This window comes from Aulonocara stuartgranti (genome assembly GCF_965226115.1).
Source record: "Aulonocara stuartgranti genome assembly, chromosome: 16".
NCBI lineage: Eukaryota > Metazoa > Chordata > Actinopteri > Cichliformes > Cichlidae > Aulonocara > Aulonocara stuartgranti.
The window spans coordinates 3,500,946-3,525,058 of NC_138952.1; the positions used below are offsets into that span (position 1 = coordinate 3,500,946).

Consider the following 24,113-nt stretch of genomic DNA (forward strand, 5'->3'; position numbering starts at 1 on the left):
GCAGTCATACGGCCGATGCGGAGGAAGCGAGCGTGCTCTATCCTTGCAAAACACTTGTTTGAGATCATGGTAGACGGGTGGCACGGAGGAGAGGTCCGGCGGCTTGGAGAGAGAAGAATTGGTTAGTGGTTCGGAAGAGGGGGTGGCAGCTTTCAGACAGGACATGTAACAATCCTCCCCCCCACCCCACCTTTTTCCAATCGATAACAGGGTTATGTTGATGCAACCACGGGTAACCCAGAACTAGTGGCATGAGCGGAGCTTGAAACACATACAGCTGTATAGTCTGGGAATGATTGCCAGAGAGAGTCAGTAAAACGGGCTCAGTGATATGAGTGATGTTAGGAAGCCGCTGGCCACTGAGGGCGGTGACTTGGAGTGACTGTGGCAGAGGCTCGGAGTTCAGATTGAATCGTCTGGCCAGCGAAGTGTCAATAAAGTTCTGTTCCGATCCTGAATCGATTAGAGCCTTAAGAGGGTGGACCTGAAGCTGCACCGTTAATTTAGCTGCTAGCATGAGCCGTGGAGGAGACTGTGAACTAGAGACCACGCCCACCCGTATTCTCATCTCTACTGCAGCCTTTTGGCAGAGACGTGCAAACATTGGCAACATGACCCTTACGGCCGCAATAGAAACACTCACCGGCCCTCCACCGACGGTGCCTTTCCTCAGGGGAAAGGCGAGAGCGACCCAGCTGCATAGGTTGCTCACCCTCCTCCATGTCCTGCGACTCTGAATCTCTTCCGCCACTCGTGGCGCTTCCGCCCGATGTTGCTTCGCCGTGTCCCAGAGCCCTCTGGGAAACATAGTCCTCAGTTCTGCGTCGCGCATGTAAATGCCCGTCCACCTTTACACACAACGTTATCACATCAGACAAAGTTTTAGATAACTCTCTTATCACTAGTTTGCCCTTTAACTCATCACACACGTTGTTCAACAAAGTACTTATCAATGCTGGCTGCCCCCACCCAGTCTCTTCGGCCAACGTCCAGAACAAAATGGAGTATTCCGCCATACTTCGTCTTCCCTGCTTAAGATTTAGTAAACGGTGAGATGCTGCATCAGCGCCAGTACCTCTCTCAATCACACATTTAAATTTAGCAAGAAAATCCTGGTACGAGATGCTGACGTCAGTTCTCAAAACAGCTTGAGCCCAGTTTAAAGCCGGTCCGCGTAAGAGCTGGACAAAAAAGGCAATCTTAGCCTCGTCAGTTTCATATGTCCTCCGCAACTGTCTAAACTGCATTGTTATTTGGGTCAGAAAACCGGCACACTTGTGAAACTCACCCGCAAAGGTTTCCGGTGTTGGCAAAGCTCACGCCAGGACAGAAAAGGCCGATCAGCGTCTCGCCGATCCCCCAGGCCGTGACACTTGGGGCAGGAACTCGTCCCTGACCTGAAGTGGGCCCTCCACCCTTTTCCGGCTGAGGACCATGGCCTCAGATTTGGAGGTGCTGATTCTCATTCCCACTGCTTCAAACTCAGCTGTGAACCGTTCCAAAGCAAGCAGAAGGCCATCACCCGATGAAGCCAACAGAACCACAAACTAGAGATGAGATTCTGAGAACACCCACAAAGAGCATTCGGACGTAGCTTTGCCGCTGTTCCAGGTGGCTCAGCACAGAGTGGAGAGCTACATTGATGGCATCTTCTATGGATCTGTTCGCATGATTTTCAAACTGGTAATCACTGGTCTGATCCACAATGAAGACGAGTCCACGTACAGGCCAGCTGTTCCACTGTTGGAGTCGGAACCACCAGGACCCGACTGTGAAGGTGACAGTGAACCTTCAGACTCGCCCTAACTATACTTAAAAATAGAGTACTTACCGTGGATCACTTCAGATTCCTAGGACCCACCTTTCCACGCGATCTGAAGTGGTCCCCACATATAGACTCTATCCAGAGGAAGGCCCAGCAGAGGTTGTGGTTCCTGCAGCAACTCAGAATTTACAACCTGATCTCTGAGACCATGGTTTTATGCAAAAAAACTTTTGATTTACTCTTTTCTGGGCTGGAGGAAAAGGGGGTGGTCGTGGTGCAACGATAAGGTTACAACACTCTGCAGAAAATTGGAGAGGTACCTGGGATGGAATCTTTCCATTGTGGAATAGGAAAGGTAGAGAGTGAGCAGGCGGCAGAGTAACAGGTAAGTAGAAGGTAACAGGTGCAAACAATTCTTTTTTCCACAGAGTTACTAAGAGGCAAAGACAAAGCAACATTCACAAGAACTTCTTACTGTCTTTCTAGTGACTTCAGCAAACGTCAGAGAGCCTGATCATTATCACTGAAGCAACAATGATCTGACTGGACTACGAAAGACTACAAACGAAAAACAGAAGAAAACCACAACAAGCCCTGGACAATTATGTTTAATTGGCATAAATGTAAAAAATTCCTAACAGTATTATGAAGAAAGCATTTTTTAAATAAAGGTGTAAAACGTTTGAATATTTCTTTTTCAAGAACCTGCAGGTTTGTTTTATTATGTGTTTAGTACATGATACATATTAAATCCCCTGTGATTTTCCAAAGCTGTGAGCTTTCATTCCAGATCAATGATTGGCTGGTTTGAAATCCCAGCTCACGTGTTGCTGTTATCTGTACCTGATAGAGGAGAGAGGAGAACAGATACAGTGAGAGACTAGGCTTAACTTAGGTCTCTCAATCACAATGAATAATGTTTCTGTAATAACAATGTTTTTTCTTTCAGGTTTCAATGAAACAATCAGTCACAGGTTTGTTCTTTTTTTCCTCAGTTTGTTGTGTTACTGCATCATTTGCCTCGTCAATGTTTCTCTCATTGTGATCATCATCTTGGACAGCAACCTCCATGAATCAATGTATATTCTGCTCTGTGTCTTTTGCATCAATGCACTTTATGGAACAGCAGGTTTCTTTCCCAAATTTCTCTGGGATCTCCTCTCTGATGTTCATCTCATCTCATATTACGGTTGCCTTATTCAGACTCAGGTGATTTATTCTTTTGTCTGCGGTGAACTGTCGATTCTTGCACTCATGGCATATGACAGATATGTGGCCATATGTCAGCCACTGAAGTACCACTCTATCATGTCAAAGCAAAGAGTCATAAGGTTTGCATGTTTTTTGTGGTTCACAACTTTCTGCATTGTGGCTGTGAATACCTTTCTAACATCCAGACTGAAGTTATGCAGCCCGTATCTTTCCAGACTCTTCTGTGTGAACTGGAGTATTGTTCAACTCGCTTGTTTTCCAGCACAAACTATAGTTAATGGCATATTTGCAAATATTACAATAATTATTTATTTGCTTCATGGTGTTTTTATAGTTTGGTCCTATATGTATATCATTCAAACATGTGTAAAGTCTATAGAAAACAGAGCAAAGTTCATGCAAACATGTGTCCCACATCTCGTCTCATTATTTACTTTTGTTGTGGCAATACTTACTGATGTTATAAGTATGCGACTGGGTTCGAAAGAGTTGCCTCGGACCCTTCAAAACTTTATAGCATTAGAGTTTCTTGTCATTCCTCCTATTATGAATCCTCTAATTTACGGTTTCAAACTGACCAAAATTCGAAAAAAATTGTATAGTGTTGTTATTTTAAAAAGAACTAATTTTTGTTTTATTCGATCAGAAAATAGTTTCACACACAGCTAAGTGTCACACCCATTGTTTGACATCCATTTTTTAAAATAAGTCCAAAAAATGTTTAATTTTTACTGAAATTTGTGTTTTATTTGGAGTTGTCTGAAAACATGTCTATTGATGTGAGCGGATATGACGTTTTATTATTTATCTGCATTTCCCAGATGATTTACATTTTGTAGATGTCTTTGCACTAAATGTATTTTTGATGGTCACCTGCCTAATTACCAAAAAAAACCCACTGATATGTAGGAAGGCTGTAAATTTCACTCTCTTTCTTCTCATTACTGTTCAAGGAAATAACAGGCACCATGGAGACTGCACATGTGAAAAGGATTAAAAGACAAACTGTTTTAGATGTGGCAGCACTATCAGAGTGTCAATCTATTTTGATATTATGCTGTCTTATAAATCTGATCCACAACCACATGGATGTGAAGCAGTTTTAGTAGTTTTCTCAGTTTTATCCTCTTTTTCTTTAACACTTATTGAAACAGTCAGAGGTTTTAGCAACTGGACCAGTTTTAGAATTTCTGCTTAATCAAACATGAAAGTCTGTTTTTACTTAACACTTGTACAATTAAATGGCTTTTCCATTGTTTGAAGGATTGAAAGTTGAAGCTGAACATTTACAGTGCAAATCAGTTTTTCTACACGATAATGTGAGAAATCTGTTAAACAGTAAGAAATAAATGTTTACAATTGCAAAAAGAAAAGATCTGGTAGCTCATTTCCCAGCAGCAGGTGAGGCCAAGAAGCACCACATCCCACACACAAACTACCAGCAAAGGCCTCCCCAATAGGCGTGGTCTCTCCCTGCTGTGCTTGACCTTCTAAACTGACACTGTCACGGTCTGCCGGAGCAAGCCGTGTGGGAATTATTTAGGACCAGGAAGCGGCAGCTCGGGTGCACCTGAGTTTAATGACAAGAGAAAATACAAACAGCAAACGGTGCGGGTGGACATGAAACTGGAAAACTTAAAGTGGGCAAAACTAACAAAACAAACCAGAAATGAAGATGCAGGGAGGTCAGGGGAAATACACAGGGAGAGACACAGAGAAACACAGAGAGACCGAGGGAAACAACACAGACGAACCAGCAATGAGGACGGGTGAACACACACTATAAATACACATACCAGTAATCAGGGGATGGGAAACAGGAGGGAAACATACCTGGGGGACATAACAGCTGACGAGGTAAGGGAAACATAAACAGAACACACTGACATAAGACAGAGACCTTCAAAGTAAAACAGGAAACACATACACGTAATGACACAGACTCAGAAACGCAGACTGGACACAGAGATACACGGGCAGAAAGAAAAGAACACTAACCGAGGAAGAACAGAACCAAAATGACAAAAATAGAAAACACAAAACGCTGGGTCAAAAGGACCCAGGTTCATGACAGATTGACTAGAATGGCTTTTATTGTCACTATACACATGTACAAAGAGATTGAGAGCATCTCCTACCCAGTGCAGACATGTGGGGAAAGAAGAAAGGGGGGTGAGGTGCACAGTTCTGTGGCACTGTATACATATGAGCAGTTCAATATCAAATATACAAATATTGGAAAAAATAAATAGTCTATATTTACAGTGAGGTATTTTGACATAAATTAAATATTGCACAGTGGTGGTAGTGGTTATATATTCAGTGTATAGAGGAGAGGCTTGAATTGGGGGGTGAAACTGTGTCGTCGGTTCATGTGTGAGTTCAGGGTGCTCATGGTTTTTGCAAAGGAACTGTTCCTAAGTCTGTCAGTGTTTGTGCTGATGCACCTGTAGCGCTTCCCTGAGGGAAGCAGGTCGAACAGGTCAAAGCCTGGGTGGGAGCTGCCCTTGATGATGTTTGTTGCTCTGTTGAGGCAGCGGGTGAAATAAATGTCTGACAAGGAGGGGAGAGGGCAGCCAATAATCTTCTGTGCTGCCTTGATTACACTGTGAAGCTTCACTCTGTTCCCATCTGGTCAGCTGCCGTACCTTACTTTGATGCAGTATGTCAGCAGGCTGTCAATGGACGAGCAGTAGAAGATCAGCAGCAGGTTGGAGTCCAGTTTGTGCTTCCTGGGAAACTGGAAGGTGTCGACCCTCTCCAACCATCACTGTTGATGTATAGGGGACCTAAGTCAGTGCTGTGCCACCTGAAGTCGACAATGATCTCTTTGGTTTCCATAGTGGTCAGTGCTAGTTTTTTCTCTGAACACTATGATGTCAACTTCAGGACTTCCTCTCTGTAGGCTGCCTCGTCTCCCTTTGAGATAAGTCTGACTAATGTGGTGTCTTCAGCAAACTTGATCATGATGTTGTTGTTGTGGGTCGAACTGCAGTCTTAGGTTTAGAGACAATACAGGAGGGGGCTCAGCACACAGCCTTGTAGGGAGCCAGTGCTCAGCATGTGAGTGGAGGAGAGATAGGGGTCAAGTCTTACAGTCTGGGGCCGGTTGGTGAGAAAGTCAAAGGCCAAGAGTGACCAGTTTGGTGAAGAGGATATCCGGGATGATTGTATAGAAAGCTGAGCTGTAATCCACAAAGAGCATCCATCCATCCATCTGCTTATCCGGGGCTGGGTCACAGGGGCCGCAGCCCTAGCAGAGAAGCCCAGACCTCCCTCTCCTCAGCCACCTCCTCCAACTTGTCTGGGGGAACACCAAGGCATTCCCAGGCCAGCGGGTTAAATAAATGTCTGACAAGGAGGGGAGAGGGCAGCCAATAATCTTCTGTGCTGCCTTGATTACACTGTGAAGCTTCACTCTGTTCCCATCTGGTCAGCTGCCGTACCTTACTTTGATGCAGTATGTCAGCAGGCTGTCAATGGACGAGCAGTAGAAGATCAGCAGCAGGTTGGAGTCCAGTTTGTGCTTCCTGGGAAACTGGAAGGTGTGGACCCTCTCCAACCATCACTGTTGATGTATCGGGGACCTAAATCATCAACAAGTCATCAACATTTCTGCTTCCTCTGAAGCAGAAATGGGCTTCAGAGGAAGCCCATTTCTGCCGCTTGTATCCGTAATCTCGGTCACTACCCACAGCTCGTGACCATAGGGGAGGGGAGGGACGTAGATCGACCAGTAAATTAAGAGCTTCGCTTTTACACTCAGCTCTCTCTTCACCACAACAGACTGGTATTGCATCCATATCACTGCAGCCGCAGCACCAATCCGTCTGTCGATCTCCCACTCCCGTCACTCATGAACAAGATCCCGAGATACTTAAACTTGGTGTAACAAAGGACTGGACAGGCAGGGTTTCACTTGAGATACATGAAACACGTTATGGATCTGTATATTTTGGGGACGGACAGAAACCGGGTTAACCAGAGAGTCTATAACAAACAGACCAATGAAGGTGGGAGACAGTTTCTTTAACTCAGCTCGGAGCGGAACAAATCGGGTCCACAGCCAAACCTTTTGTCCCGGGGTGTAGGCAGGTGCAGGGGTCTGGTGACGGTCCGCAAGGCGCTTATTGCGATCAGCTGCGCGAAGAAGGGCGGCCCGGGTGGCTCTCCAGGCACGTCGACACCTCCGTAGATGCTGCTGGAAAGAGGGGACAAAGTGCTCACCTTCGACGGCCGGAAAGAGAGGTGGTTGGTAACCCAGAGATGCTTCGAAGGGGGACACCCCGGTGGCTGAGGAGGTAAGACTATTGTAACCCACATCAGATTTGTGGGTTGTGCTGCTGAATAAGGTTGGAGGTGTAATTTTCCCTCCCCACCACTAGGAGGCGAGTATGCGTTGAGATGACTTTCTGTCAGTCAACATTTCCTGTTGTGCAAGCCGTTACTCACAGGCAACCTCCAAATTAGCTGAAAGATCCCAGTAAGAAAAGCTAAAATAAAAGTTAAATTCACAATTTATCTTCACATACTAGTAGTTAATAGATGGCTATTTATTAGGATCTGAAATCTGTGAAATTCGGCCGTGGGGAGCTGCGTCAGCCGGGCGAGCCATCTCACTACGAGCTCCGGTAAGGGATGCTACATGAATGTTAGCACCATAAAGACATGTAGTTGACTGCTGTTAATATATTTTCTGCTTTAAAAAACAAATCCAGTCGGAGTTGTGATATTTATGTTTAAAGTACTGTAACATCACTGATATGCAGATGTTTAATTTTAAGTGCTAAAGAATATATTAAAATGTGCCCAGCTAACCGCTAGGATTAAGCTACTGCTTAGCCATTTCTGTGTATTTCTGTGGTCTAACATTACTGTGATTCATCTGAGTTTGTTAGCTTTCCAAAACGTTGGAGAAGCAGTAATATCGTCATGCAGTGCTTAAATGCACCCTTTCAGTTTTGTTGACTTAGAAGTTAATTCATTTGATAAATATGCAAAAAGTTCATAAAATGTGATTATAAAATGTGAGGGATCTCATTACTCTGTTGAAGTATTAATGTTTTAAGAAGTTGATATATTTTTCTGAGATATAATTCAAGTTGAAATATCTTAAAAAGAAGAACAGTTAAAAGCGAGCTGTTAAAGGGATAAATATGGGAGAGTGAATCTTACAAGTTTATTTATTCTTAAAAGGGTAAATATAAGGTATATTTTCTGTTGCGCTACAACCTTGTGTGATGTAACTCAGGGGCGATTCTAGGATCAGAGATTTGGGGGTGCTGAGCACCCAGAGAGCTGCCCAGCCAGGCAAGATAAACCTGTCTCTGTCAGTCCCTGCATCCGTAAATGTTGTCCCGAGTTCTCTCTGACTGTCACTTTGGTGCATTTAAACCCCTGTTCCTGCCTTTCCTCATCGTCTGTTGTCTTCGTCTCCGTTATCAGTCATCATAATTTTACCATCTCTGTGCAAGTCTGCAAATGTCTTTATTAACCCTTTAAGACCTACCATAGAACCAAGGCCGCCAGAGATTACTTTATATTTTTACATGCTGTAGTGCCATTTTTGGGAGCATTTCAAGTTGCTATACATCAGTACAACTGTTATAGCCCATATTTTAATAATATGTATGCATTAAGTCCATAGTAACTACATTAATTGCAAAAAAGTGCAATAAACTACAAAAAAATTGAAAATCGTTTCTGGTTTTTTTACATATATTTCTACTTGGAGAAATTTAAGAGGCTTATCCCTCAAAACTTTGAATACAAAAAAGTTGCAAAAAATAGTTTACAACAATAGGAAATTTATTTTGAGTGTCTTCATAGTTTTATTTTTGAGATACACCAATTTTTATATACTGCAGGAAAAACGAAAAACAATCCTATGATGCAAATTTGCAAAGAAAACAGCATGTGCATCTAAATAAACTATTTCCAGCAGTGCAATTCGAGTTCTAAGCATCCCAGCAACTATTCAGAAAAGCATAAAGTCAAACATGACTTATAAAAACACCAGTATAGGCTCTTAAGGCCTACAAGTAAAAAACTACATTTTCCGCAAAAATGACGTCACTTCCGGTTTCGGGCAGGAAATGGTGGACATGCGATCGTTCGCGCTGACGTCTGTTTCAATGTGGGAAGTGTTACGAACAGCTGATCAGATCGGCAAAGCGTGTTTCTGGAATATTATGTTTTTGTTCCTGCAAGCGCTTTTTATGCGATTTTTGCAAAGCTTTATGTGGAAGGAAACCATGACTTAGGACAAGCTGATGGCATAAGATGTAAGTACAACTCCTCCGGTTTCATATGCAAAACAAATTATTGCGCTAGCTTATGCGGTTGCAGTGCTACCGGGATTTAAAAATAGTTACGCAAAAAAGAGCGTGCCCGCACCGACCGGCTTCAAAGGGTTAATATAAGATTCTTAAATTCATCAAGTCTCTCTGTGTCTGGGTCCTCGTCACAAAACAGGACATGACTGTTTTGTACATTTTAACACAATTTAATCCCCACATTTGTGAAAGAAAAGCAAAACACTTTTTTGAAAAGTCTGTAACAAAACCATGAAATCTGATCAAGCTTATTTAAATGCTGCAAAAGAAGAATGGATTGGAATAGAAAAAATACATATCCTAACCTTAACTACTGGGGGAGAATAATGAATGATGCTCATAGTGAGTAAAAAGTAAACTGAGTGCATTTTTTGGACAGAGATCCACTTTGGGGCGATCGTGGCTCAAGAGTTGGGAGTTCGTCTTGTTATCGGAAGGTTGCCGGTTCAAGCCCCGGCTCGGACAGTCTCGGTCGTTGTGTCCTTGGGCAAGACACTTCACCCGTTGCCTACTGGTGGTGGTCAGAGGGCCCGGTTGCGCCAGTGTCCGGCAGCCTCGCCTCTGTCAGTGCGCCCCAGGGTGGCTGTGGCTACAATGTAGCTGCCATCACCGGTGTGTGAATGGGTGGATGACTGGATATGTAAAGCGCTTTGGGGTCCTTAGGGACTAGTAAAGCGCTATATAAATACAGGCCATTTACCATTTTAATGTGTATGTATAATATAATACAGATACATAAAAAACACTCCCAAAACAGAAATATTACAAATAAATGATCACAAAATATTAATAAAAACTATAACCATTTAGTGCGCATGCGCCAACCAGCGTGCAGCCTGTTACAGTCGCTCCTGCTTTTCTCTTAGTTTAGCTCTTTTTTCTTACGTATTCTTTTTTTTCCTGACTTGTATTTTCCTCCGTTTTCTATCTCTTACTCAATCATGTGGATTGAGAGAGTTTTTGTTCTTCTGGTGGCCGTGGAACTGTTACTTTTATCAAGGAACGGGACCGCGGCACATCTCCTACACGCACGGACTGTTTACTCCAGAGATCAGCTGATCGCCCTGATGCCGGCCGGTTCGCTGGCCAGGCCCGCAGAAGTACCAGCTGAAATTTGGAGGAAAACACATCGGGGATGCAGAGGTCAAGGACAGAAGAGAAGAAAAAAGGTGACGGTGAGACAGCGGAGGCTCGAAGCGAGGAGGAGGTTTAAACCGTGTCTGCCGTCTATCGTGATGGGTAATGTGCGATCGTTGGCAATTAAAATCGACGAGCTCTCAGCACTGGTACGGAGTCAGAGGGAATACCGAGAGTGTAGCCTGATGTGTTTCACCGAATCATGGCTGCACCAGGACATTCCCGATGAGAATGCTTCCGTGGAAGGCTTCCACACTGTTCGGGCGGACAGGGACAGCATCGCTAGCGGTAAGCGGAAAGGAGGTGGGCTTGCTGTTTTAGTTAACAACCGGTGGTGTAACCCTGCCAACATAACAATCAAAGAAAGGATTTGTTGCCCGGACACTGAACTGTGTGCTGTTGGAATCAGGCCGTATTATTTACCCAGGGAATTCTCTCACGTCATCTTGGTGGCTGTTTATGTACCCCCCTCTGCTAACCCCACAGCTGCATGTGACACTATCCACTCTGCCATAGCTCGGCTACAGACTCAGCACCCGAGTGCCTTTATTGTGATCTCGGGTGACTTCAACCATGTATCACTGGACAATACACTACCAACATTCAAACAATATGTGGACTGTCCCACCAGGGGAGAGAAAACTTTAGACTTACTGTATGCTAACGTCAAGGATGCATACAGCTCCTCCTCCCTCCCCCCACTTGGTAGGTCAGATCATAACCTGATTCACCTCACCCCCCGCTATGTGCCAATTGTGAGGAGGGAACCTGTGACCACCAGGACTGTCAGGAGGTGGTCAGAGGAGGCAATAGCGGAACTACAGGGCTGTTTCGAGGTGACCGACTGGGAAACACTCTGTGAGCCTCACGCCGAGGACATCAATGGGCTTACTGAGTGTATCACAGACTACATAACTTTCTGCACCGACTCCATTGTTCCAGCTCAGACTGTTCATTGTTACCCAAATAACAAGCCGTGGGTGACTAAGGACATCAAAGCCCTCCTCAACAACAATAAGAGGGCTTTCAGAGGGGGCAACAAAGAGGAGGTGAGGAAGATCCAGGTGTTACTAAAGGACAAGATCAGAGAGGCTAAGGACAATTACAGGAGGAAGCTGGAGTGGAAACTCCAGCAGAACAGCATGAGAGAGGTGTGGAGGGGCATGAAGACCATCACTGGATTCAGGCCAACCAACAGCAGGGGAACTGAGGGAGGTGAGAATAGAGCCAATGAGTTGAATCTGTTGTTCAATAGATTCGACACCACAGTGTCTGCTCCTACCCCCACAACCTCACCTGTAGTCAGCCTGGAATCCAGAGCCACACCACTGTGCCAGCCTCTCTCTTCACATGGCGCTGTTGCCTCCTGTGAGATTCCTGACACCCCTCCCCCACCCATCACCTTCACTCAATACCAGGTTGAGATGCAAATGAGGAGACTTCACTCAGGCAAGTCTGCTGGACCAGACGGAGTGAGTCCCCTTGTCCTCAAGACCTGTGCCCCCCAGCTGTGTGGAGTCTTTCATAAACTGTTTATGCTGAGTCTGAGTCTGCAGAGGGTCCCGGTGATGTGGAAGACATCATGCCTCGTCCCTGTACCAAAGACGCCACGTCCCAGTGGCCTCCAGGATTACAGGCCCGTGGCATTGACCTCCCACATCATGAAGACCCTGGAAAGGCTCATCCTGGACCAGCTGCGACCCATAGTAAGACCACACCTGGATCCCCTTCAGTTCGCTTATCAGCCTCGTCTCGGAACAGAGGACGCCATCATCTGCTCAATCGTGTCTACACCCATCTGGACCAGCCGGCGAGCACTGTGAGGGTCATGTTTTTTGACTTTTCCAGTGCTTTCAACACCATCAGGCCGACCCTCCTGGGTGATAAGTTAGCAGCGATGCAGGTGGATGCTTCTCTGGTGTCCTGGATTGTTGATTACCTGACAGGAAGACCACAATATGTACGTCTCCCACAGTGTGTGTCTGACAAGGTGATCAGCAACACAGGGGCACCACAGGGGACTGTCCTCTCCCGCTTCCTCTTCACCCTCTACACCACAGACTTCAGCCACTGCACAGAGACATGCCATCTTCAGAAGTTTTCTGATGACTCTGCGGTGGTTGGATGCATCAGCAGGGATGATGAGACAGAGTACCGGGCTGTGGTCGACTCCTTTGTCACGTGGTGTGAGCAGAATCATCTGCAGCTCAACGTGGCAAAGACCAAGGAACTGATCGTGGACTTCAGGAAGACCGGGAAACACTTGACTCCTGTTTCAATTCAGGGGGTCGGTGTTGACATTGTGGAGGACTATAAATACCTTGGAGTACACATTGACAATAAACTGGACTGGGCTAAAAACACCACAGCACTTTACAGGAAGGGCCAGAGTCGTCTCTATTTTTTGAGGCGACTGAGGTCCTTCAACATCTGCCAGAAAATGCGGAGGATTTTCTATGAGTCTGTTGTGGCCAGTGCGATCCTCTATGCTGTTGCATGCTGGGGGAGCAGGCTGAGGGTTGCAGATGCCAACAGACTTAATAAACTAATCCGTAAGGCCAGCAATGTTGTGGGGATGGAGCTGGACTCCCTCAAGGTGGTGTCGGAGAGGCGGATGCTGTCCAAGATAAAGACAATGTTGGATAACACCTCCCACCCACTCAATGACATGCTGGTCAGTCACAGGAGCACGTTCAGTGAGAGACTGAGATTACCGAAAAGCACCACTGAACGACACAGGAAATCATTCCTGCCTGTGGCCATCTCCCTGTACAACGCATCCACTTAACACACTGTTTGCTGCTACAGCTACACATGTTTCTTTTCCAACTATTTATTTATGAGTGACTTATGTATGTATGTATGTATATATATATGTATATATTGTACTATTCTTAGTTAGTGTATTGTCTGTCTTGTCTTAATGTTGGTTTAAAATGGAGCACTGTAACAAAAAATAATTTCCCCCAGGGATCAATAAAGTATTCTGATTCTGATTCTGAAAAATGGAGGCAACTTTGCCTGTGGTAGAATTTATACAATGTATGAAAAAATCTTTATTGCAGATACTAATTTTACTAATTTAATAATACTAATTTTGTGTTGTAAGATTTATGAGTTTCATGCTTTCATAGTGGTACTTAGAAGAGCTTGACATTTTTATCAGGTGGTACACACTGTAAAAAGTTTGAGAAACACTGATAAGTTAAGTGTATGTGTGCTTTTGGAAAACATTTAAAGCTGCTGTACAGAATCTTTGAAACAAGCTAGCTTAAAACATTTTTAGTATAGAAACAGAGCATCTGCTTCTCTTTACAGCTCCTCACTCCCCCAGGGCTCTGTTTGGCAGTTTCTGATAGTGTGCAAATGTGATGTACATACTCTGGCAGTCATACAGACAACTGGATGGTCCAAAAGTTGGCCTACCTATTACTGGCTGAGGTTTCAGTAGAGTTGTGGCTGAACCACATAAAAATATATCATTAATTTTAATCTCCCCAATCAATTACAATGTTACAAAGGGGCAGGGATGGCTCAGTAGGTAAAGCAGTTGCCCCATGATCGGAAGGTCAGGGGGTCGAATCCCCTGAACGACTACCCTGAGGTACCCCCAAGCAAGGCACCATCCCCACACGCTGCTCCCCGGGCGCTGCACTGGTGGCTGCCCACTGCTTCACTGAGTGAATGGGTTAAATGCAGAGAAGAATTTCCCCACGGGGATCAATAAAAAGTGTACATTAGTATGTTGGAATGTTGTTAAAGAGGGTCAAAAATGTTTCAACCCAATAGCCAAGAAAACAGTCCTCATGAACTGGAAAAATAAAAATAATCTTAATTCTAACCAATATAGAAATTATCTATTAGATTACATTAGTCTTGATACAGCTTCTGCCACCACATCAGATCAATTGCTCTGGGCTCCTTTGATCAGCTCCATCACCTAGTGGGGGTGGGGGGTCATAGTTTGGTCCCGCCTTCACTGTTGTGATTGGTGTGGGGGTAGGGACAGGCTTAGGGCGTCGGGGGGTTCCCCGGAGGCATCTTCCTTGGGGGGCTCAACCCGGGGGGGGTAGCGGTCACGTCCGGTTAGGGGCTCTGTTGGCTCTCAGGTGACTGTTTCCTCGCGGCTGCGTGCAGCGGGGCTAGGGGAGGGTCTGTGCTGACGGACGTGGGTTACTGACCTGGTAGCCTGGCTGCCCCTGGGTGGGTCCGGGATGGGCGTGAGGTTCTGGGGGTGCTCCGTCTCTGGGCTGGGGCCCGGGCCGGGCCTCGGGGGCTTGGGTCCTGGTTGGTGTGTTGCCGCCGGTGCATCGAGCCACCTGGGGGGCTCTTCAACTGGTGGGGGAGATTGTCACATCTTGCAGGAGCTTTCCTCTCCTCAGGGGCTCTCTCTGCAGGAGGGGGAGATACAGGAGAGGTGGAAGAAGATCTCAGCCTGGGTGTTTATTGTCTTATGTAGTCTGGAAGAAGAGTGGATGGTGGGGTGGGTGCAGTTTTCTCTGTGGTGGGGTTGGGTGGACTGTCCCGGGCTCTGTGGGGCTGGGAGGCGCTGCTGCGCTGGGCCCCGGTCTGGATGGGCCTGGGCCCCCTTTCCCTGGCGGGTCAGCGGGGGAGCTGGCCCCAGGGAGGGGTCACTTGCCCCTCCCTTCCTTCCCTCCCCATCTCCAGCTGCCTCCCTCTTCCCGCTCCACCACAACCACCCACACATGCAGGACCTTGGAGTAGGGGTATGTCACCAGGGTGCAGAGGAGGCCACCCCCCCCCCCCCCCCCCCCCCGTCCCCTTCTGGCTGCCTCTGCCTCAATTTTATCCCACAACTTAGACATTCACATTACTCACACTCTCATTACACATACATATAGGATCTTGGGGGTGGGCACGATACACGGAATCCAAAGTACCATCAGGGTGTACACCCCACCCCTGGCGTCGTTGCCCACCTCTCAATGTTAAATACATGTAGACATTGAGGGCTAGCAGGAGGGACCATGCGCTTACCTGCTGCTCTCTGGCAGGTAGCTCCATGCCCTCCTGGGTTTTAAATGCACCTTAGAACACACGTGCATCAACACTACAATGAGCGGGTGGAGGGAGGTTTGGAGTCTTCTCTCACCCCCGTTCTCTGCGACCTGCTGGAGCGGGGGGGCTAGGAGGAGGAGTTGGCCGTCCGACTGCGGTCTGGAGTGTGGGGCCTTCCTGCTGCTGCGGAGTCGGGGCGGTCTGCCTCCCCCCACCGCAGGGAAAAGGGTAACACCACCTGGGTCTGGGTGCAGTTTCCCCCTCCAGGGGCAAGGGTACCTAGACCCGGTGTGTAGAGTACGCTTGGGGAGTGTGATCGTGTGTACAGCGTCTCTTTATGTCTGTCTCCACGTTGGTTGAGTGTGGAGTAAGTGCATATGAGAGCATGAGGGTGGGAATGGATGTTTGTATATGTGTGTGCCTGTATTTCTGTGTCTATATGTCAGGTTGGGTGTCAGGCGCCACCTCTCTGGGGACATCTTAGGCCCTCCAAGGTTTGGAGGCCTATCTCCCCCTACCACCACTTCCCTGCCAGTGGCGGACTCCCTCAGACATCGGTGCGTTGGTGGTTCTTTGTGTCCGGGGATGGGCGTCCAGGTACACACCGGCTCACTCCTTGGCGGCCGCTTATCGGGGCCTGGAGCCTGGGGCTCGCTCGGGCCACTTCGGAGGTGGGGTGCCCCCGGCCCCTCGGCCTGGGGCTCGGTCACTCAGGCACGGCTGGCTGCCGGCGGAGCTCACGGGCGCGTCACTGCAACTCCCCCTGGCTTCTGCTCCGCGGCTGCTGAGTGAGCCCTCATCTGGGACTCTCCTCAGCTCTTTCTGGGACAGTGGCGCGGCTGCCCCTCTGTTGGTCTTCCTTGGTCTCTTGTGTTCTGGGGGCCTCTGGATGTCTGGAGTTTTGATCTCCTCCATACCTGCTTCATGCCCTGGAGGACGGGGCTGTGGCCCCCCCACACCCTCTAGCAGATCATTACATGAAGGAACCTTTTAAAAAAACAAAAAAAAAAACAAGCACGTCCATGCTCACAGGTGTACACACGGGTGATCACACCCACAAACTACACCCTTTTTGGCTCCTACCTCAAAGCACACTGTGTTCTGTTGATCTTATGTGCTGCACAATAATGTTTAATATTTAGTATTTACTGTCATATTCCCATATATCATTGTGATGTTGTTTATTCTATTACTCTTGTTCTCTTCTGCTTGTTTTCTTTTTTCTTTCTCAGCAGGTGACCCAGGTGATCGATATATGCATTTTTTTTTCTTCTTTTTTTTTCTGCTCATTCTGTTGGTTTTTGTCTTTTGCCCTTCTCCCCCGTCCCTCTTCTCAGCTGTTTCTCTTTCCCTCTTTCTTTCTCCCCTTCTTTCCCCCAGTCAAGTCTGTCCCGTATTCAGTAAGTGAAAATAAAATGAACAATAAAAGGTGAATCAAATGGACCATTACGGCAAGGCTGGGATGGTCAATTTGGTAAAGTAAATCCGTTGGGCATCTTTCTTTGCCTTTAGACAACAATTCTGATGGCAAAAGAGCCAAACGGGACAGGCAAAAAAAAATAAAAAAGAAAAAAAAATGTTTCAACCCAGTTTGTTTAGCAGATTCTGTATAGCAGCTTTATTATAGGGAGAACAGAACTTCCAGATTGTATGTGTACTTTCAACCAAAAGGCAAATAACCAAACCACATGAACATCTAATAAAAGATATAAACATTGAAACACTGATCCAACATTATTCTTGATTGACGGATCATTTGATTTTACATTTTTACCTGAATGTGGCTCCTTTTTTTGAAAAAACTTCCTTATATCCATTATGAACCTGGCTGTCTCTCTGTACACAAACACACAACAGGAGTTATAAGGTTAATGGGCATTCAGTCAGTTAGCTAGTTAGTATCCATTTCAAACAGGACAGTGGTAACAACAGTAGGCTACGGACAATTTTAAGTTTTAGATTTTAAATAGGCTGTATACATTTCATGATGGTTGAGACATTGTATAACTAAAACTAGTGTGCCTATGCCACCGCTAATCAGTGTAGTTTGCCATTCAAACGGCTACAGAGAGCAAAACTCAGCAGAGCAGCCATTTTCCTTACTCCATAATTTTCCACCATGAACTATGGTAAAACCAAACACCGCTCGCGCCTCACAGATGACAGCTTACAGTTTTGTGTAAAGATGAGGTGACTTCATACAGCCCCGATTTGCAGACGCTGTGCACAGAGGTTCATGAGCAGACCCGACAATGTTTGCATGAACATGCTTTGAAGCATTACGTTATGGACTACTTTTCACACATAGTTGCTGTACCCACACAGTCGGCTGTAGCTTTTCATCTCACAGCCCGACACATACAAAAAAAGAACAGCTGAGAGAGCACAGACTTTACGCCTGATTGCAGATGCCGCTGATGTGGGTCCACCTCCCCTGCAGCGGCACTGCAGACCACGCCCCGCCACACACATCAAACACGTAAAATAAATATTTGTGCACTGTTGCATTCACTTTTTGTTTTTTGTTATTTTTACAGTGTTCTGAATGATTAACAATGGTCTACAGCCAATCTTGTGTATTATTATACAAACTTTGGTTGTAAGATTCAGATAACTATTTCATAAAAGCTAAATATTTTATATGAGCGTAAGAAAGAAAAGTATTTCTTTGTGCCCCCCTTTCCCTGTTAATGCCCTACCTGGCCCCCTGGCAAAAGCTTTGCTAGATCCGCCCCTGCACAGTTACCAGCTGTCAGCTACACAGAAAAGGATATTGGTGTTATTCATCTCTCAGAAACAGTTCATAACTTCCCTTCAACTCATTCATGTCACCTAAAAGGTAAACCTGTTTCTCCATAACCAGTTCAGCTCTGATGATTCAGTAAGGACATCTCCGGGTTTGGACCAGCCGTTTTTAAAGCTGTGTCTCCAGCAAACATCAGCTGATACTAGAAATTAAAATCAAATGAATTCTAACAACAGCCGATCAAGCTTAAACGTGCTGCTGTTGTTTAGCGCGATAAACAAACAAGAGAGAAAAGTCGATCATTGATCAGTTTCATGACTGAAGTTTCAACAGGCGAGAGAATGACAGGGGAGGCTGTCTTAAAGTTCAACATCAGTAACTTAGCGCGCACACAGCTGTATAGAAACTCCGTCGTGTTAGCTAGCACGCAGTACAAGTTATTGTAAGTAATCGTAAAAAGTCAGTACAACGAAAATAAACTACACCTAAACTCGGTTTATATCTGACCCAAATAGAGTGCAGTTCATAACTTCTTACCTGAAAATCAGTTCACCTCATGCTCCGACCGGCAGCCGCCTGCTTCTCCTGCCTTCGGTTTCCCTGACAATAATAAATCCGAGGAATAGTAATAAGTTACTGATGAACTTAATGATTTATTATACTTGAACAATACTTGACTGAAAGATGAGTGATGGAAGAAGCATAGATAAAATAGTAATGTATGCACTCTGAACTGTGTGCATAGATTGGTTTTTGACCAGGACTGGATCATTCGAGATCTGAACCCTGTGGGTTCAGTGGCGAGCCAATCCCAAGAGAGTGACTGTAGACGGACCAGAGTACGGTGTGGCCAGCCGTGGGATCCATCTTCAGCGAACCTCAGGACTATAACTACATTCCTTGACACAGATAAGACTAACACTTTAAAAATCTACCCGGGTAGTGTTAGAACCAGTTGGACAGAAACACACACACACACACACACACACACACACACAGAGGGAATTCTAATTTAGAGGAAGCTCTTTAATTGAAACTCTTTGGAGAATTTCCTTAAAGAGGATGTTTGGTTTTGATTTTATTTTTGAGCCCTTTAATGTGCGTTTGTGCACTGTAGGAAGCCAGCTTTAGACAGGCAGGATTTGTAAACTTTACAACTTTCAATACAGTTTCTATTCAAATCACATCTTATCTATCATTGTGTGGTTCCTTCTCTGCTGATCCTTTCAAGGCTCCATAGTCTTACCTAGAACTTTCTGATACTAGTCCAAAGTTGTCGAGACAATATTTTAATGCATATCTCATATTATTTAATTGTAATACTTGTTACACTATTGTGGGCATACTCAACCCATGGGAGTTGCTCACTCCAAGTTGTCTGATTGGTGGATGCCAAGCACCGGAGGGCCGCCTCGAGTTCCTGATTGGCCCGTTCTTTCTGGCCATTAGTCTGAGGGTGGAAACCAGAGGAGAGACTGACCTGCGCTCCGAGGGCGTTGCAGAATTCTTTCCAGACCTGTGATGTGAACTGCAGCCCCCTATCAGAGACGATGTCCGTGGGGATTCCGTGAAGGCGAAAGACATGGTTAGTCAGGAGTCGAGCTATTTCTAAAGCACTGGGGAGCTTGGGGAGGGGGACAAAGTGAGCAGCTTTCGAAAAACGATCAATGATAGTAAGGATGACTGAGTTACCTGATGAGGAAGGGAGGCCCGTGATGAAGTCCATTGCAATGTGTGACCACGGGCGGCCAGGGGTCGGTAGGGGTTGGAGAAGGCCGGAAGATGGCTGATTGACGCTCTTGTTTTGAGCGCATGTAGGAGGGGCAGCAATGTATTCGCAGACGTCCTTAGCTAAAGACGGCCACCAGGCGAAGCGTTGGAGGAAGGTAATGGTGCGGTGGACCCCAGGGTGGCAGGTGCACTTGGCCGTGTGAGCCCAATGCAAAACTCATGATCTGACAGTAGATAGAACAAAGAGTAGGCCCGGGGGACCCATACCCGTACAGGGTCCGGTTCTGTTCGTTGGGCCTCTCGAATAGCTGACTCAATCTCCCAGGTTTTTGCCCCGACAACACACGTGGAAGGAAGAATGGGGATCCTGGGCAGCGTCTTCGGAGGTGGCAAATTGGCATGAGAGGGAATCGGGTTTGACATTACGAGAGCCGGGTCTGTAGGTGATTGTGAATTGGAATCTGGTGAGAAACAGAGCCCACCTAGCTTGCCTGGTGTTGAGTCGTTTCGCGGACCGGATGTATTCCAAGTTTTTGTGGTCCGTCCAAACCACGAACGGTTGGGCAGCTCCCTCTAACCAGTGACGCCACTCTTCTAGGGCCAGCTTGATGGCCAATAGCTCTCAGTTCCCCACATCATAAGTATCAGAAGTAAGCACAAGGATGAAGCTTACCACCTTGTTGCTGGGAGAGCACTGCCCCCACTCCTGCGTCCGAGGCATCCACCTCCACGACGAAGGGTTGACTGAGATCGGGTTGGATGAGGATGGGTGCAGAGGCAAAGCGCTCCTTCAGGCAAGAGAAAGCCTGGCGAGCCGGTTCATCGCAGCAGAAGGGGACCTTGGGTGAGGTGAGACGAATCAGGGGTAGAGCGAGCTGGCTATAGTTGCGGATGAAACCGCGATAAAAGTTAGCGAAACCCAAGAAACTCTGAAGCTGCTTGCGATGGGATGGAGTGGGCCAGTTTAACACAGCTTGAACTTTGGCGGGGTCCGCTCTCAGGTTACCTTGTTCAATGACATAGCCCAGGAAAGAGACTGTGGAAGCATAAAACTCACATTTTTCCCACTTCACGAAGAGACGGTTTTCCAGGAGGTGTTGGAGGACCTGCCTGACATGGCATTCGTGTTCAGAGACAGAATGGGAGAAAATGAGGATGTCATCCAGATAAACGAAGACGAAGTGGTTAATGAAGTCCCGCAGTACGTCGTTTACCAGGGCCTGAAAAACAGCTGGGGCATTGGTGAGACCAAACGGCATGACAAGATATTCAAAATGACCAAGGTGATTGTTGAAGGCTGCTTTCCATTCATCCCCCTCCCTTATTCTTACCAAATGGTACGCGTTGCACAGGTCCAGCTTAGTGAAGATGGTGGCCCCCTGAAGGAGCTCGAAGGCAGAATTTAAAAGAGTGAGCGGATATTTATTCATCACTGAGATGTTGTTAAGGCCCCGATAATCAATACAAGGTCGTAAGCTCTTGTCTTTCTTGGCAACAAAGAAGAATCCGGCGGCCACAGGAGATGACGAGGGGCGAATGAGACCTGCGGTGAGTGATTCGTTGATGTATTTTTCTATACTTTCACGTTCGGGCTGAGACAGACTGTATAGGCGGCTGGTAGGGAGAGGTGCGCCTGGAAGAAGATCAATGCCGCAGTCATACGGCCGATGCGGAGGAAGCGAGCGTGCTCTATCCTTGCAAAACACTTGTTTGAGATCATGGTAGACGGGTGGCACGGAGGAGAGGTCCGGCAGCTTGGAGAGAGAAGAATTGGTTAGCGGTTCTGAAGAGGGGGTGGCAGCTTTAAGACAGGACATGTGACAATCCTCCTCCCCACCCCACAATGCTCTCCTTTTTCCAATCGAAGACAGGGTTATCTTGATGCAACCACGGGTAACCCAGAACTAGTGGCGTGAGTGGAGCTTGAAACACATACAGCTGTATTGTCTGGGAACGATTGCCAGAGAGAGTCAGTAAAACGGGCTCAGTGATATGAGTGATGTTAGGAAGCCGCTGGCCACTGAGGGCGGTGACTTGGAGTGACTGTGGCAGAGGCTCAGAATTCAGATTTAATCGTCGGGCCAGCGAAGCGTCAATAAAGTTCTGTTCCGCTCCTGAATCGATTAGAGCCTTAAGAGGGTGGACCTGAAGCTGCACCGTTAATTTAGCTGCTAGCATGAGCCGTGGAGGAGACTGTGAACTAGAGACCTCGTCCACTTGAATTCTCCTCTCTACTGCGGCCTTTTGGCAGAGACGGGCAAACATTGGCAACATGACCCTTACGGCCGCAATAGAAACACTCACCGGCCCTCCACCGATGGTGCCTTTCCTCAGGGGAAAGGCGAGAGCGACCCAGCTGCATAGGTTGCTCACCCTCCTCCATGTCCTGCGACTCTGAATCTCTTCCGCCACTCGTGGCGCTTCCGCCCGATGCTGCTTCGCCGCGTCCCAGAGATATCTGGGAAACGTAGTCCTCAGTTCTGCGGCGCGCACGTAAATGCCCATCCACCTTTACACACAACGTTATCACATCAGACAAAGTTTTAGATAACTCTCTTATCACTAGTTTGCCCTTTAACTCATCACACACGTTGTTCAACAAAGTACTTATCAATGCTGGCTGCCCCCACCCGGTCTCTTCGGCCAACGTCCAGAACAAAATGGAGTATTCCGCCATACTTCGTCTTCCCTGCTTAAGATTTAGTAAATGGTGAGATGCTGCATCAGCGCCAGTACCTCTCTCAATCACACATTTAAATTTAGCAAGAAAATCCTTGTACGAGATGCTGACGTCAGTTTTCAAAACAGCTTGAGCCCAGTTTAAAGCCGGTCTGCGTAAGAGCTGGACAAAAAAGGCAATCTTAGCCTCGTCAGTTTCATATGTCCTCCACAACTGTCTAAACTGCATTGTTATTTGGGTCAGAAAACTGGCACACTGGTGAAACTCACCCGCAAAGGTTTCTGGTGTTGGCAAAGCTCGCGCCAGGGGCTCCAAGCGAGTGGGATGAGGCGAAGCCAAAGGCCCGGGTGCTGGAGGCTCAGAAGCCGGTAACTGTGAGGAGACAGAGGGAGGAGAGGCTGCTGGGCTTACCAGGGGTACGCGCTGAGCAAGGGCCTGCGTTAGAGCGGCCAACTACTGATTGATGAGCTGCAGCATTTGTTGTTGGCGTTCCAAAACCTCCTTGGCCGTGAGGACGTGCTGCTGGGCAGCAGAGTCCGCTGAGTCCATATTCTGGCTGGATCGTTATGTTAAGGTTCAATGCAGGGGACTCAAACGCGGGACTCCTGAATCAGCTGAACACAAGGGAAATCCAAGGGGGAAATCACTCGCTCTCCAACTCTCCACATACACGACAACAGTCCTTCTTTTCACACTTGACACACAGATTCACACGGGAAAGGTAATCCAGGGGCACTGTAGATAAGGAGACAGGAATGAGAACGATATTCACAAAAGACACATGACTTATCTTGAGCTGTAGCTTGACTTTCACTGACGCGTGGCAGACAAAGATCCAGCGAAGTCCAGCAGTCACCTCCTGGCTTAAATGCCGTTCACCTTGATGGGCATCAGATGTGTTCTTTTCTGTGGGTGTGGGCGTGGGCCGAGGGCGTGAACCCACAATGAGTTCTTGCCCGGTGATGGAGAGGAGGAGAGAGAGAGAGCACGAGAGAGAGAAAAAGACAGAAAAGGCCGATCAGCATCTCGCCGATCCCCCAGGCCATGACACTTGGGGCAGGAACTCGTCCCTGACCTGAAGTGGGCCCTCCACCCTTTTCCGGCTGAGGACCATGGCCTCAGATTTGGAGGTGCTGATTCTCATTCCCACTGCTTCAAACTCAGCTGTGAACCGTTCCAAAGCAAGCAGAAGGCCATCACCCAATGAAGCCAACAGAACCACAAACTAGAGATGAGATTCTGAGAACACCCACAAAGAGCTTTCGGACGTAGCTTTGCCACTGCTCCAGGTGGCTCAGCACAGAGTGGAGAGCTACATTGATGGCATCTTCTATGGATCTGTTCGCATGATTTTCAAACTGGTAATCACTGGTCTGATCCACAATGAAGACGAGTCCACGTACAGACAGGATGTGGACCAGCTGTTCCACTGTTGCAGTCAGAACCACCAGGACCCGACTGTGGACGTGACAGTGAACCTTCAGACTC

General features: G+C 47.0%; 1 protein-coding gene across 1 annotated transcript; it reads left to right on the plus strand.

The window, feature by feature from the left end:
- Positions 1–2,674: 2,674 nt before the first annotated feature.
- Positions 2,675–5,488, plus strand: LOC309690434 (olfactory receptor 2K2-like; the record flags this gene model as incomplete). The annotated part of the gene is made up of 2 exons (XM_082507466.1): positions 2,675–3,573; positions 5,431–5,488. The coding sequence occupies 2 exons, from the start codon at positions 2,675–2,677 to the stop codon at positions 5,486–5,488; spliced, it is 957 nt and encodes a 318-aa protein (XP_082363592.1).
- Positions 5,489–24,113: the final 18,625 nt, after the last annotated feature.